Here is a 17,706-nt window from a genome sequence, read left to right as displayed (position 1 = left end):
TAATTTTGTCAAAACGTATCACGCTGCCTTTCATCATGATCCCAACTGAAATATGCTTTTCTGTGTGTTTGTGTGCGCGAGCGTGTGTGTGTGAATGTGAAATTAGAGAATCAAAAGTGCTCGGATCTCTTCAGAGATTCTTGTAATTTTCCTGGTAACTTCAACCTTAAACAGACAAACAGCGTGACCGCATCATGCTGGTCTCCAGGTGAAGTATTGCATTATGAAAGCAAAAACAGCTGTTGCCAGTGCGGCACCATGTTCTAAACTAAGAAGTTCTCATCGATATTTACATGTTCAGGAGTTTTGGAGAGGTAGAACTGACCAGAGGACAAGGCTCAATCTCCCCCACCCTCCGTGCCCCTATTTTAATTTTTTTGTTCAGCTTTCCCGTGTTACGTTTCGAGCCCACTCACTTCCGCTTATTCCAAGACGAGAAGTTTGCTTAAACGAGAGAACCACACAAATGTAGATCAAAGGAGGAAAATCGAGCGGTAAGTCATTTTATTTAACACTTTTTTTGCAATCAAAAATGCTTTATCCTTCACTAAAAACATTCTTTAAGATTTGTTGAGTTCACAACCTCTGGGAGTGAGGAATTTGTCGAGCGAATACAAAAATTTAATACATAAACAAGTGCTTCAAGAATCATAATCTCCTTCGTACCGCCGTTGTTTGGTCTCGAGAAGCTCTTTAAAAAGTCGTTTATGGTGCTTCGAAAGTGACTGAATAGTAAGTCAGCTCATTGATCGACATATTACTGTTATTTGCGGCCGTAGTTGATAGGTTCGCGGTTCAGTTGTAGTTAGAGAGCGATTTATCGAGCCGAGCACATTTTCTGTGCCCCACAGTTATCATGTTTGCCGTTTTCTGTTGTTGATCAGCCTAAGATATTAAAATTAACGTTTCGTTTTAAATAATTTTGTGTCACAAATCTTAAATTTGGAACAGAAATATCGATTTATATCGCTTCCTAAGTGACTGAGTCTGATTCGACCGTATCGTGGCTGTGCATCGTTTTCTTCTTCCGTCACGCAATCTTCTGACAGATCAAAAAAGCTAGTATTCTCTTGTCTTTAAATACAATGTTAGTTTTCTTAAAAGGAGCTAGTCTTGAGATCACAACTGAAAACAGAAAACTTGGATAGCTTAAAGCGGGACTGTTACGAAAAACGTATCATTTCGTAAAACCTTTTTACAACAATATCTCGAATTTATGCACTTTGAATAACATATGTATTAAATATTAGAAAAATCTAGCCAACGACCGCCGAGAAAATGAAACTTTTCCGTTGCGAAATCGCCCTTCGCCATATTGCTGTTGAATAAATGAGCGGCAGGACACAGCAACGAGTCAAAGCGTAGTGACGTCATCCAATCAAGACAACTCGAAGGCAAGAGAGCTTGCAGGGCAAAATCATTATGTCTTCAAGCGAAAGTGATCGATCATCTAGTTATTGCTCCATTCCCTCGATAGCTTCCCTTGAAAGTGATGTGAACAGTACTTTTCCTGATGAAAGAACCAATGTAATTGAGGAATTTGATTTCCTTTTCCTGTAGGTGATCTTTAAGTCTATTTATTTTGGTCGTCAGCGTGTCGATTGTTTTCTTCCGACTTCGGTTTTCGTCTCCCACAAACTTGCACGCGTCGCAACTCTGGTGGAGGTATAAGTGAGTCTCTTCCTAAAATGACGAAAATGGAGCATTTAATGATATAATTTGACTCTAATACGTTGGAATTCCTTGACTTGGCCATGTGTTGTTTATATGTACTGACACGATCGCGTGTGTTCGCATGCAAAATCTCTCTTGTTTTTACCTGGTAATCTATTGTTTCCTTGGCGGGAAACGAAGCCGCAAGCTCATCTGTTTCGAAATGAGAAACGGCAATCTCAACGGCGGAATTTCCCGTTAACTCCGAAGATACTTCTTGATCCCCAGAAGCATCGTTATTCAAAGAACCAGAATCGGCAATGATTTCAGACCCGTTCGCGAAATCTGACGATGTAGATGTCGGTAGCTGCATGCAGAGATCACATAAGATCAATATTGATAGACATTGGTATTGTTTTATAGAAGACAGCTTATACGTATAATGAGTTAAAATCAAACAGTTGAACATCACAATAACCTTTTTATCAAGTTCACTGTGGATACCATCAGTGACGTTTTATGCCGTGTTCCGCTGTGGATGCACTTCGCGTTCATGGTTTATCTCTATTACAGGATTTGCCAGGCAGAGTGGCATCGCAGTCTTCGAATGAAATATCTCTTTCATAGTCTATATAGATCAATTAATATTATAAATATTATGAACATTTGATAAATACGAAGTTTGAATTTTGCTGGACGGTCACGTCTTTGCATTCTAATAGAGAGACTTAGCAAGAGAACGGGAACGTCAGTTGACAACGGCGCGCGCAGCAAAAATACCGGTAAGAAACTGGGTCGAGAACGGCGTTGTGTTGAAAAGTAGTGATTTAGCAAAGAAAACATCTCGCAAATTTCTGTTCCAGAATATCAACTGATTTTTGTCATAAAGTTACACTTACAGGTACAATTATGGGTAACGAAATGAGTTTTACTAGACATCTCGCGTCGAGTGCACACATGGATGCCTTCGACAAGATTTGCTCCGTACGAAGTTGTTGGGATACCAATTGAGATGGGCTTTTCAATTCCAACTGGACTTGAACAAAATTTCAGAAGGTAGTGTTTGTTTTATTTCTGTATAATCGAACCCATTAAATAAGTTACTGTGAATTTTTTGTAGTTGTCGTCATCTTTTTATGCGTGTTGTCTTCGTGAAACCGGCTTTCGTGTGCTCTGTATTGCGAGTCCTTCGTGAGTTTCCATATCTCAGATCATGGCTAGTGGTGGCTTAGGCTCCGTCCGCAATGCTCTGTTAACAGCCAGCTTCTTTGATATCATCGACGATGATGCATTTGTACTTCTTTATGACGCATACTCCTCAAAACCGATTTTCCCATACTGGAAATCCCCTAGATTCAGTTTAGACGAGTGGAGCGATGTGGAGTGTAAGGGGGAGCTCAGATTTGCAAAGAAAGATCTGCCAGAATTATGTGAATGTTTAGGCATTCCAGAAAAAATTACTTGCGAACAAAGAACCGTTTGTGGTGGAATGGAGGGTCTGTGCATTTTGTTGAAGAGATTGGCATACCCTTGTAGGTACACAGACATGGTACCCCGCTTTGGCAGGAATCCAACAGAGCTCTGCTTAATATTTAACACCATGATCGATTTCATCAATGATAATCGTAACTATCGACTACGCAGCTGGGATCAGTTCTTTTTGCAGCCTGACCAGCTGCACAGTTATGCAGAGGCTGTGCACCGTCTTGGTGCTCCATTGAGTAATTGTTTTGGTTTTATTGATGGAACTGTGCGTGGGATAGCGAGGCCACATGAAAACCAAAGAGTTATGTACAATGGTCACAAGAGAATCCATTCCATAAAATTTCAGGGTGTTGTGATCCCAAATGGATTAATTGCAAACCTTCATGGCCCCTTTGAAGGGAAAAGACACGATAGTACAATACTCCAGCAATCGGGCATTCTGAATGAGGTGCGGAGGGTGGCATTTTATAATGGGGATCCTCTTTGTCTCTATGGGGATCCCGCATATCCTTTGGGCGCACACTTGCCAGCCCCATTCAAAAACATTCAACTCACTCCGCAAATGCTCTTGTACAATACAGCTATGAGTGAAGTAAGAGTTGCAGTTGAGTGGCTTTTTGGTAACATTACAAAATATTTTAAGTTCATTGATTTTAAAAGCCAATTGAAAATTAACTTGAGTTCAGTGGGAAAATTTTGCATTGTTTGTGCCCTTTTGGAAAATGCCTTGACCTGTCTGTATGGGAACATTGTCTCAGAAAAGTTTGAAGTTCAACCACCTTCTTTGCAGGACTACTTCCAATAACTTGACTTTGTCTTATTCTGTAGTAAGGCCTATGGAAGAGTTGCACACTCTATCAGCAGAGGTAACTGGTTATGCATTAGCTGACTATAAAAAGATAAAGAAATAATGTTTCTTCAGTTTAGGTGAGGAGCTCCTTTGCCATGACTGAATATTTCAAACTGAATAAATCAATACCTCAGTACTTTCATTTATTTTTTCAAAACAACTGATCGTGAGCTGCTATAATTTAGAATTATGCATGGTCAAGTCCAAAATCTTACAATAACCTTTTAGTAAGGAACCAGTCAGCTGTCTTGACCAGTCACCTCAATGAAATGATGAAAATTTCTTTGTGTAACTTGTGAATCAGTCATGAATGGTATTCTTGTACTGTAAAATTTGTCAATCTTACAATGTTAAAGAAATTTTTTTTTTTTAATGTATTATTAACTGAAGGCAACTCTGTGCCATTTATTCGATGGAAATTTTTTATATGAATGTTGGGATGTAGAAATTTTCATTGGCATGGCAACACATATTCACTCTTTACTCTTAGTGGAGGATTACAAATTTAAAAAAATTTGTTAGTAATGACATGTAGATTGAGTGATATTTCTCTTTAGCACAGAAAGTGCAACAATTTTTGTCACTGTTTTTTTGCGATTTTTTCAAAAAAGTGTAGATTTTGGTGGCATCACCCATCTTTGTAATTTTAACATTTTTCTTAGTTTTAATCCTTCATTTATGCGGTAGCAGGGTTCATATGAGACCTAGAAACCCCAGAAAGTCATGAAATTAATTTTTATGATTTCACCTCCTGGACCTGGATAGTCATGGGATTTAGGTTTGGCTCCCGGAGAATCGTGGAAAATTAGTCGGCTTTCAATGAGTGCAAAGCGTTTTTGTTTACTCGTCATTCTTGTGTAACATTTATGTAAATATTTGTGCCATTTGGAAGGAACCAATCAGTTCCCTTGCTGACTAAGGTTCACTGGAATTTCTTGAAAAGTCAAAAACCTCAAAAGTGTCCAAACCCTGGCCCCAGGGTAACATTTACAGCCACTGTATCAATGGTACGTAGTATACCAATTACTTTAGCAGGTAAACACATTTTGTACTGATTGTATGAAGTACTCTTTGAGAAAGAAGTTTCAAAGCAGTTGAATCATGTAGCACAGGCACCCATTAAATTATTTTGAATTCAACATTGAAAATTGTTATTTTCCCTTTTTTATTCGCATTACATTTAAATTTACGAAGGCCTGCTGACCAAAACTTTTCTTTCATAAAAATAATTGGCCTTTACCTTTTTTTCAGAAAAAGGTTACATTTCAAACAAAATGTTGTTTCATAATTATACAAAACTCTTAAACTCAAACAATAATAATACATACATGTATTAATTAAAGTTTACTGAAAATTTGTTGATATAATTAATCTCTCTTTGAAAGTTGTTGCGACAAAACTTGCATCATCTGATGCTGTAACATTAGAAATTGTTGTTGTTGCTGATTTTGCTGTTGTTGCTGATGCTGCATTGCTGTAGCATTTTCTGTTGGAAAAATTTCATTTGCTCATTTTGGGCCTGTATCTGCAACATTAACTGTTCATTTTGAGACCTCTGGGCCTCCCTTTCTTCTCTTGTGAATTCTTGCTCTTTCATTTCACGCATGGTGTCTCCCTTTTCTCTTAACCACTCTAATGCCTCTCCTCCTGATCTTCTTCTCTTTTTCTCCCCTTTTCCCTCATCAGCTTCTGTTTCTTTTTGCCTCTTTTTGGTTTGTCCTAGCCTCTCCATGGCTCTTTCCCTCATCTCTACTGCTTTCTTTTTCTCTCCTTCCACTAATTTCTTCTCTTCATCCCTCTGCCCATTTTTCATCTCAGACTCCCTTTCCATTACCACCAACTCCTCCGACAGCTTTTCAACTTCAGTCATTTCTTCATCCCCACCACCACTCTCGCTCTCTTCCTCCCTCACTCTTAAGCGCCACTTCTTGGCCAGAATATTATACCGGTCTCTGACTGACCGTGAAATGACGGGCAGACCCTCTGCCACAAGGTCAGAAGCAACAGCCTGCCATAGTGCTCCTCTCTCTCTGCTTCCCGCTTTATTGTTGACAAAAACCCCTTCAGCTGCCATAGTTCGCAAGAGTTTCATATCTCTTTCTTCAGTCCACACCATGATTGATCTGATAACAATCATAAACAAAAGATTCTTAGAAAAGTGGGCATATAAAAAAACCTACTGTCTTAAGTTGGTATAAAGTTACTTGAACATAAAATAAGCTAAAATGCCAAAATATTTGGCGATGTTACTCCTCTAATCTAAATAAAGTGTCATTCAGAAAAACACATGGCTAATTAACAATTATTCCAGGAGCGCGCGTTGGTTATGAGATGATAGATAGCCAACGAGGCGCATAGCGCCGAGTTGGCTATAATCATCTCATATCCAACAAGCGCGAGTGGAATAATTGTTTTATTAAAAACGCCCCCAAGAAATTATTATTTTGTAAGAAGAAACTGGATTTTTTAGCTCCCTTTTGATTTTAAGCTGACACGTACGCTTACCATATTTGTAGATTATGGTATATTGGCTCATATACCATAATGGCTAAGCCAGTAAAAAGTCTTGAATTGCATTATCCAATGATCCCGTTTTTAATAATTTGCATTATTTTACATTTTCCTTTTCTATCTAGATGCATATTTTTTCGCGTTCGAAATTGCTTGCTAAAAATGTTTACACTTATTTACGAAAACATTAAATTTCATTCTCACTTTTCTTTTGGGCCAGAGCTTTCTGTACTGCTTGCATCCATCGCGGAAACAACGACAACAACAGACTGAAAAAAAATTTGCATCAATTTCAATAAATGAACTGATCAACTTGCTCATGCTGTTTACTAAAATCACATTAGATTTCGCAAGTTTATCTTTCTAAGAGTTGTCAGCGTACCTAAACTGTGTAAGAGACGAACCCACAAAATCGAGAGAAAAAAAACAACAACTGAGATGCGTGACGCTAAGTTTTGATTGATAATCAATTAATAAATTTCGCTCACAGCTGTAAGAAGAAATAGGCCCATGTAGGAGAGCAATTGGACAAAACGCCCTATAAACATTACAATGAGAAACACCTAGCCTGGAAACTTTTATTTGTATAATTCTAAGAGATTCTCTTACCTTTTCAACCGGTTTTATGAATACAAATTTCAGACGTTTTGATCAGGACGGGAAAACCATCGAAATGCCGTCCTAAACATGTAGCGACACCGGCAACGCCATCACCGGAAGTCGTGCGAGACTCGTGTCCAGACTATTCCGCGTGCTCTTCCGTTCTGAAATGACGTTCCCGTCCTCTTGCTAAATCTCACTAATGAATGCGACTAACACCTCCACTTTGACAAACTGTCGAAAAACTATTTAGACAGATTTCCAGAATACTTCACTGCAAGTTACAATAAACCAACGAATAACGAATAGTGAATGAAAGCTTGGAAAATTATACAGTTTATGTGTTTTTTAGATATTTCCTACAGGTGTGGAATAGTTGAGAAAAATTGATTAGAAAAGTCGACTCACCATGCGTGATCCTTCGATGAAGTACTTGAGGTTTTCTCGTGATTATCGCGGCTTTCTCTCAAACTTTTCCAGTTAGTTGGTACTGATCCTGGTAAAAATCTTCTCAATGCCCCTTTTAGATGGCATGTCCTTGAGAAACACGATTCTAAAAAATGCTCAGAAACAACAAACCGGCCTTCGGGATCGAAGTTTTTTCTGTGAAGGCTGACAAAGTTTTTCCACTTCGCGGCAAGGTTTTTGTTAACGGGGGAGTCGTGTAGAGAGATTCCATCTTGTGGATTTGATCTATTGCTGCATCCCTGCACAACACATCGAGGTGAAGGCATTTTGATATGCCAGCTGTAAAATTATAATCGTAAGATTCGAACTTTTCGCGTTTCTTACACTTATAAAACCATCGAAATAACACTCATGGCTTTGACAACTTTATGTCTTGGCTGATTGGATGACGTCACTACCGGTCTCCCCATACCTCCTCGGCCAGATTCAGTACGTTCCAATCGGATTCAACAGCCTCGAAAAAGATCGTCCGAAAAATACTACTTACCGTAGGAATTTAAACTCAAAAATCAATACAGTCATTCCTTAACGTTTTGAGATCCCAAACACAAAATTTCATTGTGATCGGAGAAACTGACGTTTTTCGTCACAGTCCCGCTTTAATTCGGACTAAAATATTCCAACCTTGTATTTTTTTTTTTTTTGCCTTGCTATATTTTGTATTATTATGTTTGACCTCCGGTTATGGAAAAAGGGATTCACAATGAATTTTCTAGGACGCAAAAAAATTGCGAAGGTGTTGTCTTTAGGGTGAGTAGGACAGCCTGAAGGTTAGTGATCTATTCTAAACTTGCAGCAGAAATAGACCTTGAGACGTGATTTACTCGAGGATCTAAGTCACGAAATTTTGCATCATTCGCTTGACCCTCAGAATATATCTCTAACCTGAAAATAGCAAATTTCCTCTGTAGTTTTTTTTATTTCGTGTTATGCCTCACTGGTTGAGTGTATTCTCAGCCAATGAGCAAGCTGAAAGTTTTGTATGCATATTTTTACAAACAGGTATATTTTAGAGGTGTATTGCATCCTCCATAGTCAGCTCTCTGCCAACTATACACATACATTGAAAACCCAAAACTTCGTACATGCCGCCATTATTTAACGGGTAACATTTTTTAGGCACATTTGTATACTTCATTTAGGAGGCCCATACATCAAAGTTTCAGTAGACTACTCTCTCATCAGCGATTCAGACTCTCATAACAACCTAATAAAAGTTCCAAGCTAAATCAAACGCAATTCGTTTTGATCGTGTTCGTATCACTCGATTCACATCGATTTAAGTTGAGACCGTCACGTTTGATATTGGCCATTGGGCTTGAACTTTGTCATCCTATTTTGCAGCTTTGGTCATAGAGGAAAGGGAAAACTTGGCTCTGATCTCTGCAATCATTGTCTCATTTAAAAATGTCTGCCTCTCCGGACCCAGATGGGGTGCTTCGTTCTTCGAAAGGGCGAGATAATTTTCAAAGGATGGCACGGATGTTGATATGTGGAGGTACTGTACTATTGAGGGAGGTTTTTGACACGAGATGTCCACCAAGCAATCTTCCCACAACACTTCAGAATCCAGCCACAGTGAAGCTTCTTAAGGCGGCAAAACTCACCAAACCACAGTGGGACTGCCTATACCCCTCCCCGGGGGTGTATGGAAAGTCTACAGATTTTGATATAACTCTCCTTTTCCGGTTGCTGAGGACAATATGCAGCCTCACCCCTCCTACTGCGGGCTGGGATTGTTTACCTGCAGGTACAGATCACAGCTTTGAAGCCGATTTAGCAAGAATTAAATACTACCGCAATTTGGTATATGGTCATGTGAACGAGAACATGGAAATAACTGATGATGAGTTTTTAGTTTTTTGGAGAGAAATTAGCGAGGCTCTGGTGAGAATTGCGGGTCAATTCAGCCCTTCAAAGGCAACAGAATGGCAGAATGCTATTGATGCATTTTTAGAAGATCCCCTCACTGTGGAAGACAAGAGACATGAGCAGGAATTGCAGCGCTGGTATCAGAACGATACAGAAGTAAAAGAAATCATAGAATCTTCAATGAAACATTTGCAGAAAGAAATCGAATATTTAGGACAAGAAGTTCGAGATGAAGCCCAATGTATTAGAGATCACCTCGGAGGGGAAGTGAAAACCACGACCCAAGAAGTACAGCGCTTAGGACAAGAAGTCCGAGAAGAAGCCCTTAGCATTAAACATCAGCTTGGTGAGAAAGTAGAATCTACAGCCCAAGAAGTGCAGCGCTTGAGCCAAGTGGTAGGAGATGAAGCCCAAGGCATCAAAGATCAATTAAAAATGTGTGGCCGACGCAATTCCTCTGCTGGAGGTCAGACTGTTGATTTTTTTTTCTGCATACCTTTTACTAATAGAGTATTTTTTCTCTAACACATTTCAAATTGTGCACTTATTTTGACAGAAATGGCGTCGTATATTTTTGAAGCGGATAAAAATGTCTATTACTTATACTTACTTGACTGCAGTCGGACAACGCTAACTGATAGTAACAGTCCTTTTCCCCTTTGTTGTAAATGGCTATTCCTTCCATTAAATGACACTTTTTCTTCTAACAGTTAAAATTCGAATGCAGATTGATTGTGAGACCATCCCAGACCCGCGACGAGAGACATCAGGGACAGTGACCATAGCAACTCAGGGTACCCAGGCTGGTGACAAGGAGTTGGCAGTTACTGGAACTTCAGGAAGAACGGCTCTAGACACACAGGATACCCAGGCAGGAAGGCTCGAGAAGGTAGTTACTGGAGTTAAGCGTAAGGCAGAGGAACCTCCTGCCTCCGCTGGTCTACAACTAGCAGGAAAGACAGAAGGCGTCGAAGAGGCAGGTGTTAAAAGCGATGTCGTACCCAACGCACAAGAAGTTATGAATTTCATCGGACTCAAGTATTTCAAGGTGGTTGACCCGACTAAACAAGAGGAACTAAATGGTTTTCTAAAGTATATGACAGATGTGCGCAAAGTTCTAGTCCTGGATGCTCAGACAGGAAGTTTGATATTAACAGTACTCTGTACTTCATTGGAGATACTGGATGCTCTGTGGCACGACTATTGTACAGGTCACCTGAATGACATGGCACAGAAATATCTTGTGACAAAGGACGTTCTGAAGGAGTTTGACCTGACTGAGCTGAAACTGACAACAGCTATTCAGAAGGAGGATTATATGGCTGCACGAAAGTTCTTTGTGCAGGGTTCAGGTGAGTGGGTACAAAGGGCTTCGCAGAGCTGTCTTTAACCGAATAAATAGGGCATTGTCTCTGTCAATACCTTAAAACACGTCAGTGGAGGTTTGTTGGCTATGTTTTTGTTTATGTCTATCAAACCTGTTTACAAATTTCATTCAAGAAATTTAATGGTCAGATCCGGTACTTGTGCTGTACTTCCTGTTAACTTTTTTGTGAATCCGCTGATCAGTGCATAGAGCTTTCGCAGTCGCATCTGTGCCAGAGTCAATTTTTTAGACGGTCGGAAGTATGTGCACTGTGTGTGTCTTTTCACTCTGAGCTGTCGATGGTTTTTAGATGAAAATTTTCGTGTTGAAGATGATAGCTATATTTTCTGAATTGAGTGGCTCACAGCCATTTTGATTACGAAAGTGATCCTATTCCTTTATCTTGCGCCAACCCAAAGTAATAAATATACTATGAAGCCTACATAAAGGTTAAGCCTGTATATGGTTTTTCAAGTTTCTTTGAAAACCAATATAGAAATATATGGATTTTCAGAATTGAACTCTATAGATCTGTTTGAGAAGGATATTCTATTTATCCCGGCCACTTATTTAGGTTACCCCCCCCCCCCCCCACGTAGTTTTGGACAAATTCGCACTGGGAGGAACCAAATCGATAATAACTTACTAAGCCAGCTTGAATATATTTGTGGTTTAAAAAGCTTTCTATGATCAATTACTCAGTAAATTTATTCGGGTTAAGGCGTCGGATGATCAAGCCGAGGTGATTTCTTTTTATAATTATATTTGCTTCCAGATCATGGTATGACAAGTAGCAGCAGTATCTCAATCGGCCCAGAATCGACATCCTGTGAAAAGCTCCACAGTATCACACTAGGAACTCTAAAGAAAGTTTCAATTGGCTTACCGGAGAGTGGACTTCAAAACAGTAAAGGAGTCCCGGACGATATCCGTGATTTCAAGGGGGAATTAGAGGGAGCTCTTCGTCCTAAAACGTTCTCAAGGCTATCACAAGAAATCGGGAAAATCTTTATTGAAACACAAGCTGGAAATACGATCACTTTGGATGGCGCGAATTCCTTAGACACCATAGAGCAAGTAAAATCACGAATTCATGACATAAAGGGAATCTCACCAGAACAGCAACGTCTCATCTATGATGGTAAACAACTTGAAGATGAATGTACTTTGGGTGACTACAATGTTACGAAAGGAGCGCGTTTGTACTTGCGTGTAAGACATCCTGAAGGCATGCAAATCATTGCTAGGATGTTGAATGGTAGGTCTATCTTTTTTGAGGTGAAACCATCGGATCCGGTCAAAATTCTGCGAAAAAAAATTCAAGAGATAGAAGGAATCCCACCGGATGAGCTACGTCTCATACATAATGATCAACAACTTGACGATAAATGTACTTTGGGTGACTACAATGTTAAGCAATACTCGACGGTGGACGTGTGTTCAAGGCTTCGTGGAGGCGGCAGGCCAATCTTTGTGAAAATGCAGAATGGTAGAAGAGTCGCAGTTGGTGTATCACCGGAGGATACCATCACAGATTTAAAAGAGGAAATAAAAGCAATGATAGGAACTCCAGTCAACAAGCAGTTGATCACTTTCGGTGACACAAAACTCGAAGGTGACAAGAAACTGAAAGATTTCGGTGTAGAATATGGATCAACAGTTTTACTGATCACCCGCTCCGACACTCACAAGAAGTGCATCGTACTGTAAATAAATTGCACCAGATTGTTGTGCTTGATTGGAAAAACGAACATGTTTGACAGCTCCATAAAAAAATACTAGACAGACTTTGTCTCAACCTGGGAACAAGTTTGTGATCTACTTGTGATGTTTGAATGAACCTTTTCAGCCCGTTGAGTAGAGCTGACCATGTATATACCGCTGATCACCGACAATTCCTGAGCCTGCATTTAGTTCTAAGATGGCCAATCAGGCTAAGTTAATTTCCTTGCACTTAGCTGAGCTGTTGTGACTGGAGACATTCAGACCATCTTAACATTATCATAGCTTACCCTAAGCAGGAGCTAGTGTCTGAAAGGCTCTCGAAACACAGATCAAAATGGTAGTTTATGAACTTGTTTCTCTTGCCTATATTACGAAGGAATAGGAATATCGCTGTTAAAAAATGGAACTATTTTTCCTTAAGAATTTTCATTTATCGAGAAGCATCTAGATCTTGAAGCATTCAAAAGATGTAGGAATGTACTTTACAATAACCTTTTTACAGAGAGACATTTGTACCGATAACATTTACCTATATTAATTTCTGAGTCTCCAGATATCACCAGGTAATTATGTAACAATCGTTTTGCCTTACGTGACAGCCTTAGTCTCTTTTGCAACCTTTCCACAGGATGTCACACCATTCTTTCTCGCGTGACATGCGAAGAAGGCTGTTACAATTAGTCTTATTTCATAAATTATTCATTAGATTTCCTTATAAACGAGTAACAGTTCGCAGCTGTTTTAAGGCTAAGTTGGAAATTAGCAGAACAGATCTAATCTTTTGAAAAAATTTTAAATTCTCGACAATTTTGGACATTTCAAAAGTTACTGCACAAAATGATATCTCAGAAGGAATTGTAGACGACAACATTGCAGAAATAGATCCATGAGGACACGTCGTTGACGAACATTTAGCAAAATATAGTTGCGGACCATAAGACTCAACAAGTTATTACAGACTGACGATATTAACGATTGAGGCTTTTTCAAGATATGCCTTTATAAATTACGAAATAAGGGAAGATACGTTTTTTTATTGGGGGGGGGGGGGGGATGTGGGCCGGGTCTTCGGAGGGGAGGGCCATTAGTAACTATTTTACAAATTGGGTAGGTTCAAACCTATTTGATACGCAGCCGGGGGGGTCACAGTTTTTTTTTTGGCAAGGAAAAAACTACTCCATGTCGGTTAGTTGACTTTTAATTATTTTTTACCAAACACGCGAAGTGTATAGAAACCTAAAACTTATATATACAAGCAAAGCTACCAGTCCAAATTAATCTACATCATTTTAAACAGATGTTGAAATATTATGTCAAAAAACTATATTGTCCCAACTAACGTAATTGTCTCTCTCGACCCGTGCCCGCTTTCGTCCATATTTTGATTTCGGTAATGTTTCCGCGCGGGGCTCTGGTATAAAATTAGTGTCCGGTGACGATTCGTTACTTGAGCTACTCGGGCTTGAACCGACAACTCGATCTACAACATCACTTTGTGAGTCAGTTTCCACCTCGAAGAGTGATGAGGTCACTTGTTGCTGTACATTTCTGAGTGGGGGCTTCCGAGGTTGTTAACGCCCTATTAAATTGTACAGCAAGCTACCAATGTGCGCTTTTATCATTGCGACTTTTTCAGCTTTCTTCCCGTTGAAGGTGATCTTGTGATGGGAAGTCATCCGGCTCACGGCCATCGGTGGGGGTTGCACTCGAAGAGAGATAATGGAAGTTTGGTAGCTTGCCATAGTCGGGATATGGTTGTCGAGTTGGAAGTGGAGCGCTGGTAGTCTCATCTTTCTCGCCAAATTTACATAGTTTGCCACTTCTCTCTTTACACGACATTCGCCTGTAGTCCATATAAAGCTCACCTTTCTCACAATGGAGGCTCTCCAATTGTTCTAGCTTGGAAAAATACCCATGCCCCGGAACAGAACTCTTTTGATTGTTGGTGACTCCAAGCTACTCTTTCAAGTACTCACGGTTGTAGAAAAATTGATTTTCTGGTCGGTCGACCAAAAATGCTGAAATATACCCCCGTGGCGCTGGGGAGTCGTCAATTTGAAAACACACTTCTTCAGCAACAGCCCAGGCATTTTTTCCATGACTTTACTGCTGTGCACGTCTAGCTCTGACGCTGGAAGAGACTTAACTTCCTCTTCAGAAAGTCCATGTAAAGTCTCGTATATCTGCCATTTAAAACTGCCTCCATCACAGAGAGCATCACCTACACATGCATTGAGCCGCTCTACTTCATTCTGTCCCGAGTCTCTCTCTTGCCTGGTGAATTCTCAAGACCTTTTCATTGCCATACACTCTTGCTCTCTCTAGAATTCGTATTCTGGACTCTGCACTGGACACGCCTACACCTGGACCAGCATCAGTTAGCTCTAGTAAGCGTGGATACACAGGTGGCAGTCTGACGCAGGTGATTCTTCTCAAGACCTCATCACACTGTTCGAGTACGGGACTCAGTACCCTCTGCAACTGTTCACCAGTTACATGTTTCATATCCGTTTCTGCCTTACTGATACAATCTAGGAGGTAATTAGCAACATAGACTATGTTGTCTCCAATCTCCTTCTCAGAGCCTCCAATGTCCTGATTTTCTTCCCAACGTTCCCTTGCACTTGTAAGCTGGTACTTTAAAGAATGCAAGCGCAACTGTTCGTATTCCTTGTAAGGGCATTTGTAAGCCCCGGTCACAGACAGAATATCAATCTCTGTTGTTGAATCCTCGTAATAGAACGTACAGTCATGCATTCGAACACATAAGCCACGAAGTTCCTCCGAGTATTTCCGGTATCTGTGCAGCTCCTCCGGTTCGTGAATACCTGGCTTCTCTCACCTAAGACGCATGCTGTTAGATGCCCAGGTTGATGCATGAGTAGGCACGTAAGCTTTAGGTTCAACAACCACAATACTGTCATCCGTTTTGGTGACCAGTGTAACCTCCTCTTCAACCACTTCTGCCTCTTTGCGGATAAACCTAAACGCAGATGGGGTAACGTACACTGATGCCTCGGGAAAATCATGTACCGGCAAGGATCTAGCTCTGGTCTCATCTGACGGCTGCAGAATAGTTTGCTGCCGGGCTCCTTTAGCTCCCTCGGATGTTTCCAGACGCAAGTATGCCTTATCATCCATGTTGATACAAAGGCTCCCATTGGCATTTCCGCCGGAAAAAAACTCTTCCTTAGCCAGCTGCACTTTTTTTCTCTGATGGTGAGTGCACTCATTTCCACGATCTTCAGTCTTGGGTGGATTTTTGCTACACAATAATCCTTTGCCTAGGTGACGCTTCGCTTGCCTTGACCTCTTATCAGTTGCCCTGGCCCTGGTGGTAATGCTTGAAACTGACTTCAAAAGTCTCTTGCCTTGCTTCAATCGACGGTAATTGGCAATATTTAGAAGATGCCTGCATTTAACTCTGTGATGCGAATAAAGAACAGATTCATGCCTTCTTCCGTGAATGGTCGCTTTGTCTTCAATGCACTTCACTAGCCATTCTTCATCTTCTGAGTCAAGTTCTTGTTTCTGTGCTCCCAACAGAGTCAGAGGAGTAGCGGGCATCCTTTTTAGAATGGCGAGTCGGAAAACAGCCACAATAGCCACAAGTTGCTCCATCTGACCTCATGAAATCCTCGCATTCTCCACAAGCGCATTTCCCTCATTCTTTCTCTCACATATCCTTGCCCATTTTCAAGTTTTCACCGTGCAACGCCACGCAATTAACTGCTTTGTGCGCAGACTAGGCTATGTGAGCAACACTTCCGGTCAGTTATTTTCACTTTCGATTATTTTTGTCTTGGAGGAAGTGGGGGAAGGGTCAGATCCTTTTGTTTAGGCATTTGTGAAGGGTCATTCATTAATCCAATCTGGAAAGTGGGAGTGCCACGACTTTTTTGGCAAAAAATTTCTAAAATATCCCGGCCCACCCCCTCCCCCTAATAAAAAACGTACCTTCCCTAACGGAAAAGACATTTACTACATTTTTGATTACTAGAGATTTTATGAAACAAGTAGAGAAAACAATAAACATCTTTAAAACATGACTTTTTTCCCCGCGTGAAAACAAATGTACCACCGACTACATGCGATTTTTTTCAAATAGACATATTGGCTGAGCGAAGGACTAACGTTCGAAACTCTTCGCTCTGACGAAGGGCTAACGTTTGAAAGGTCAGCTGTATTACAAACTCTATGAAGGCCAAGTTACATTATCAACTCAGCACCCCGCCCCCCCCCCCAGCCCCCCTACGTCCCCAGACGCTGCACCACAGCTTTTCCGGAAACTTAGGCCCGGTTCAGACGCCGAACTTTTCATGAGTCGAACTGAAGTCGAATTTGGGCCGACCCAAGTTAACAAAAAAACGCTTGTTGATTCAGACGCTACGGTGGCCCACAAGCCTACATAAAAAGGGGTCAACTGCATATGAAACACTGCACCCTATATAACATTTTTATTTTATTTGCAGCAACATTTTTTATTTGTATAGGGCACAGTGTTTAATATGCAGTTGACCCTTTTATGTAGTTACCCTTGTGGGCCACCGTAAGACGCTATTCTTTTTAGAGGTACCAGGTACAGTTCCAGTAAAACCAGCCAAACTGCTTGCAAAATACGTTGTAATAATTTATGCATTAGGATCGGCACATGAAAAGTACGGCGTCTTAATCAAAGCTGTTCCAAAGGCGAAATTCTCGGCCAAACCGGGCGGGAAGATTTGAGTTTGCATTAAACTAGCGTCGGGACTCAGTGGTACTGTGCCGTACTGTGTCGTACTGTGTCGTACTTTGTCGTTCTTAGAAGTCTTACAAGTGGTACTGTGTCGTTCTTGAAAGTCTCTGTGATAGTTTTGGTATCGGGGCCTAAAGCATATAGAAAGCACAATTGTCTCTTCAAGATGCCGTAGACAAAGTAACACATGTAAATGACAACATCACAAAGACCACCGTTTCTGAGGTGAAACAACGGCACAGTATAAGGAAACCACAGCGACTAGCGGCCCCGAAGGAACTGTCTCATAAAACTCAAGTCTCACTTCAACGTCTCGAAGAAGGAATGCGCCGCCTGCACAACAGCATAGCTTCAATTGACAACAACTATCTCCAAGATATTGAATTGAGCACATTACTTACGACCGTTATCGAGAATCTACATGCAGTTTCACATTTTAAG

General features: G+C 40.6%; 3 protein-coding genes and 1 pseudogene across 4 annotated transcripts; 2 read left to right on the top strand and 2 right to left on the bottom strand.

Moving 5' to 3' along the window:
• The first annotated feature begins 412 nt into the window (after window positions 1–412).
• On the top strand, window positions 413–16,579 carry LOC111338383 (uncharacterized). The gene is made up of 4 exons (XM_022944867.2): window positions 413–494; window positions 8,912–9,905; window positions 10,150–10,791; window positions 11,581–16,579. The coding sequence occupies exons 2-4, from the start codon at window positions 8,975–8,977 to the stop codon at window positions 12,513–12,515; spliced, it is 2,508 nt and encodes an 835-aa protein (XP_022800602.2). The 5' UTR covers window positions 413–494; window positions 8,912–8,974; the 3' UTR covers window positions 12,516–16,579.
• On the bottom strand, window positions 1,447–2,122 carry LOC148716084 (uncharacterized). Its single transcript, XM_088745436.1, has 2 exons — window positions 1,820–2,122; window positions 1,447–1,683 (listed from the first exon to the last, which is right to left on the bottom strand). Exons 1-2 carry the CDS (start codon window positions 2,120–2,122, stop codon window positions 1,447–1,449), a joined length of 540 nt encoding a protein of 179 aa, XP_088601562.1.
• Window positions 2,864–5,127, top strand: LOC148716083 (uncharacterized). Its single transcript, XM_088745432.1, has one exon. It carries the CDS (start codon window positions 2,867–2,869, stop codon window positions 3,941–3,943), a length of 1,077 nt encoding a protein of 358 aa, XP_088601558.1. The 5' UTR covers window positions 2,864–2,866; the 3' UTR covers window positions 3,944–5,127.
• On the bottom strand, window positions 5,135–7,660 carry LOC148716082 (uncharacterized; annotated as a pseudogene). The gene is made up of 3 exons (XR_015995481.1): window positions 7,109–7,660; window positions 6,704–6,768; window positions 5,135–6,111 (listed from the first exon to the last, which is right to left on the bottom strand). The product of XR_015995481.1 is annotated as an uncharacterized LOC148716082 (transcript).
• Window positions 16,580–17,706: the final 1,127 nt, after the last annotated feature.

The sequence above is a fragment of the Stylophora pistillata genome, chromosome 14 (genome assembly GCF_964205215.1).
Source record: "Stylophora pistillata chromosome 14, jaStyPist1.2, whole genome shotgun sequence".
Lineage (NCBI taxonomy): Eukaryota > Metazoa > Cnidaria > Anthozoa > Scleractinia > Pocilloporidae > Stylophora > Stylophora pistillata.
Note: the sequence above shows the minus strand (reverse complement) of the source record. Positions and strands in the feature narration are given on the sequence as shown.

Bases quoted from the DNA above. Each gene is read 5' to 3' on its own strand.
- LOC111338383 (XM_022944867.2), top strand. From the start codon at position 8,975: ATGTCTGCCTCTCCGGACCCAGATGGGGTGCTTCGTTCTTCGAAAGGG. The intron at 9,906-10,149 runs GTCAGACTGTTG...TTCTTCTAACAG, and splicing joins ACGCAATTCCTCTGCTGGAG to TTAAAATTCGAATGCAGATT. The intron at 10,792-11,580 runs GTGAGTGGGTAC...ATTTGCTTCCAG, and splicing joins GTTCTTTGTGCAGGGTTCAG to ATCATGGTATGACAAGTAGC.
- LOC148716083 (XM_088745432.1), top strand. From the start codon at position 2,867: ATGGCTAGTGGTGGCTTAGGCTCCGTCCGCAATGCTCTGTTAACAGCC.
- LOC148716084 (XM_088745436.1), bottom strand. From the start codon at position 2,122: ATGTTCAACTGTTTGATTTTAACTCATTATACGTATAAGCTGTCTTCT. The intron at 1,684-1,819 runs GTAAAAACAAGA...TCGTCATTTTAG, and splicing joins AGGAAACAATAGATTACCAG to GAAGAGACTCACTTATACCT.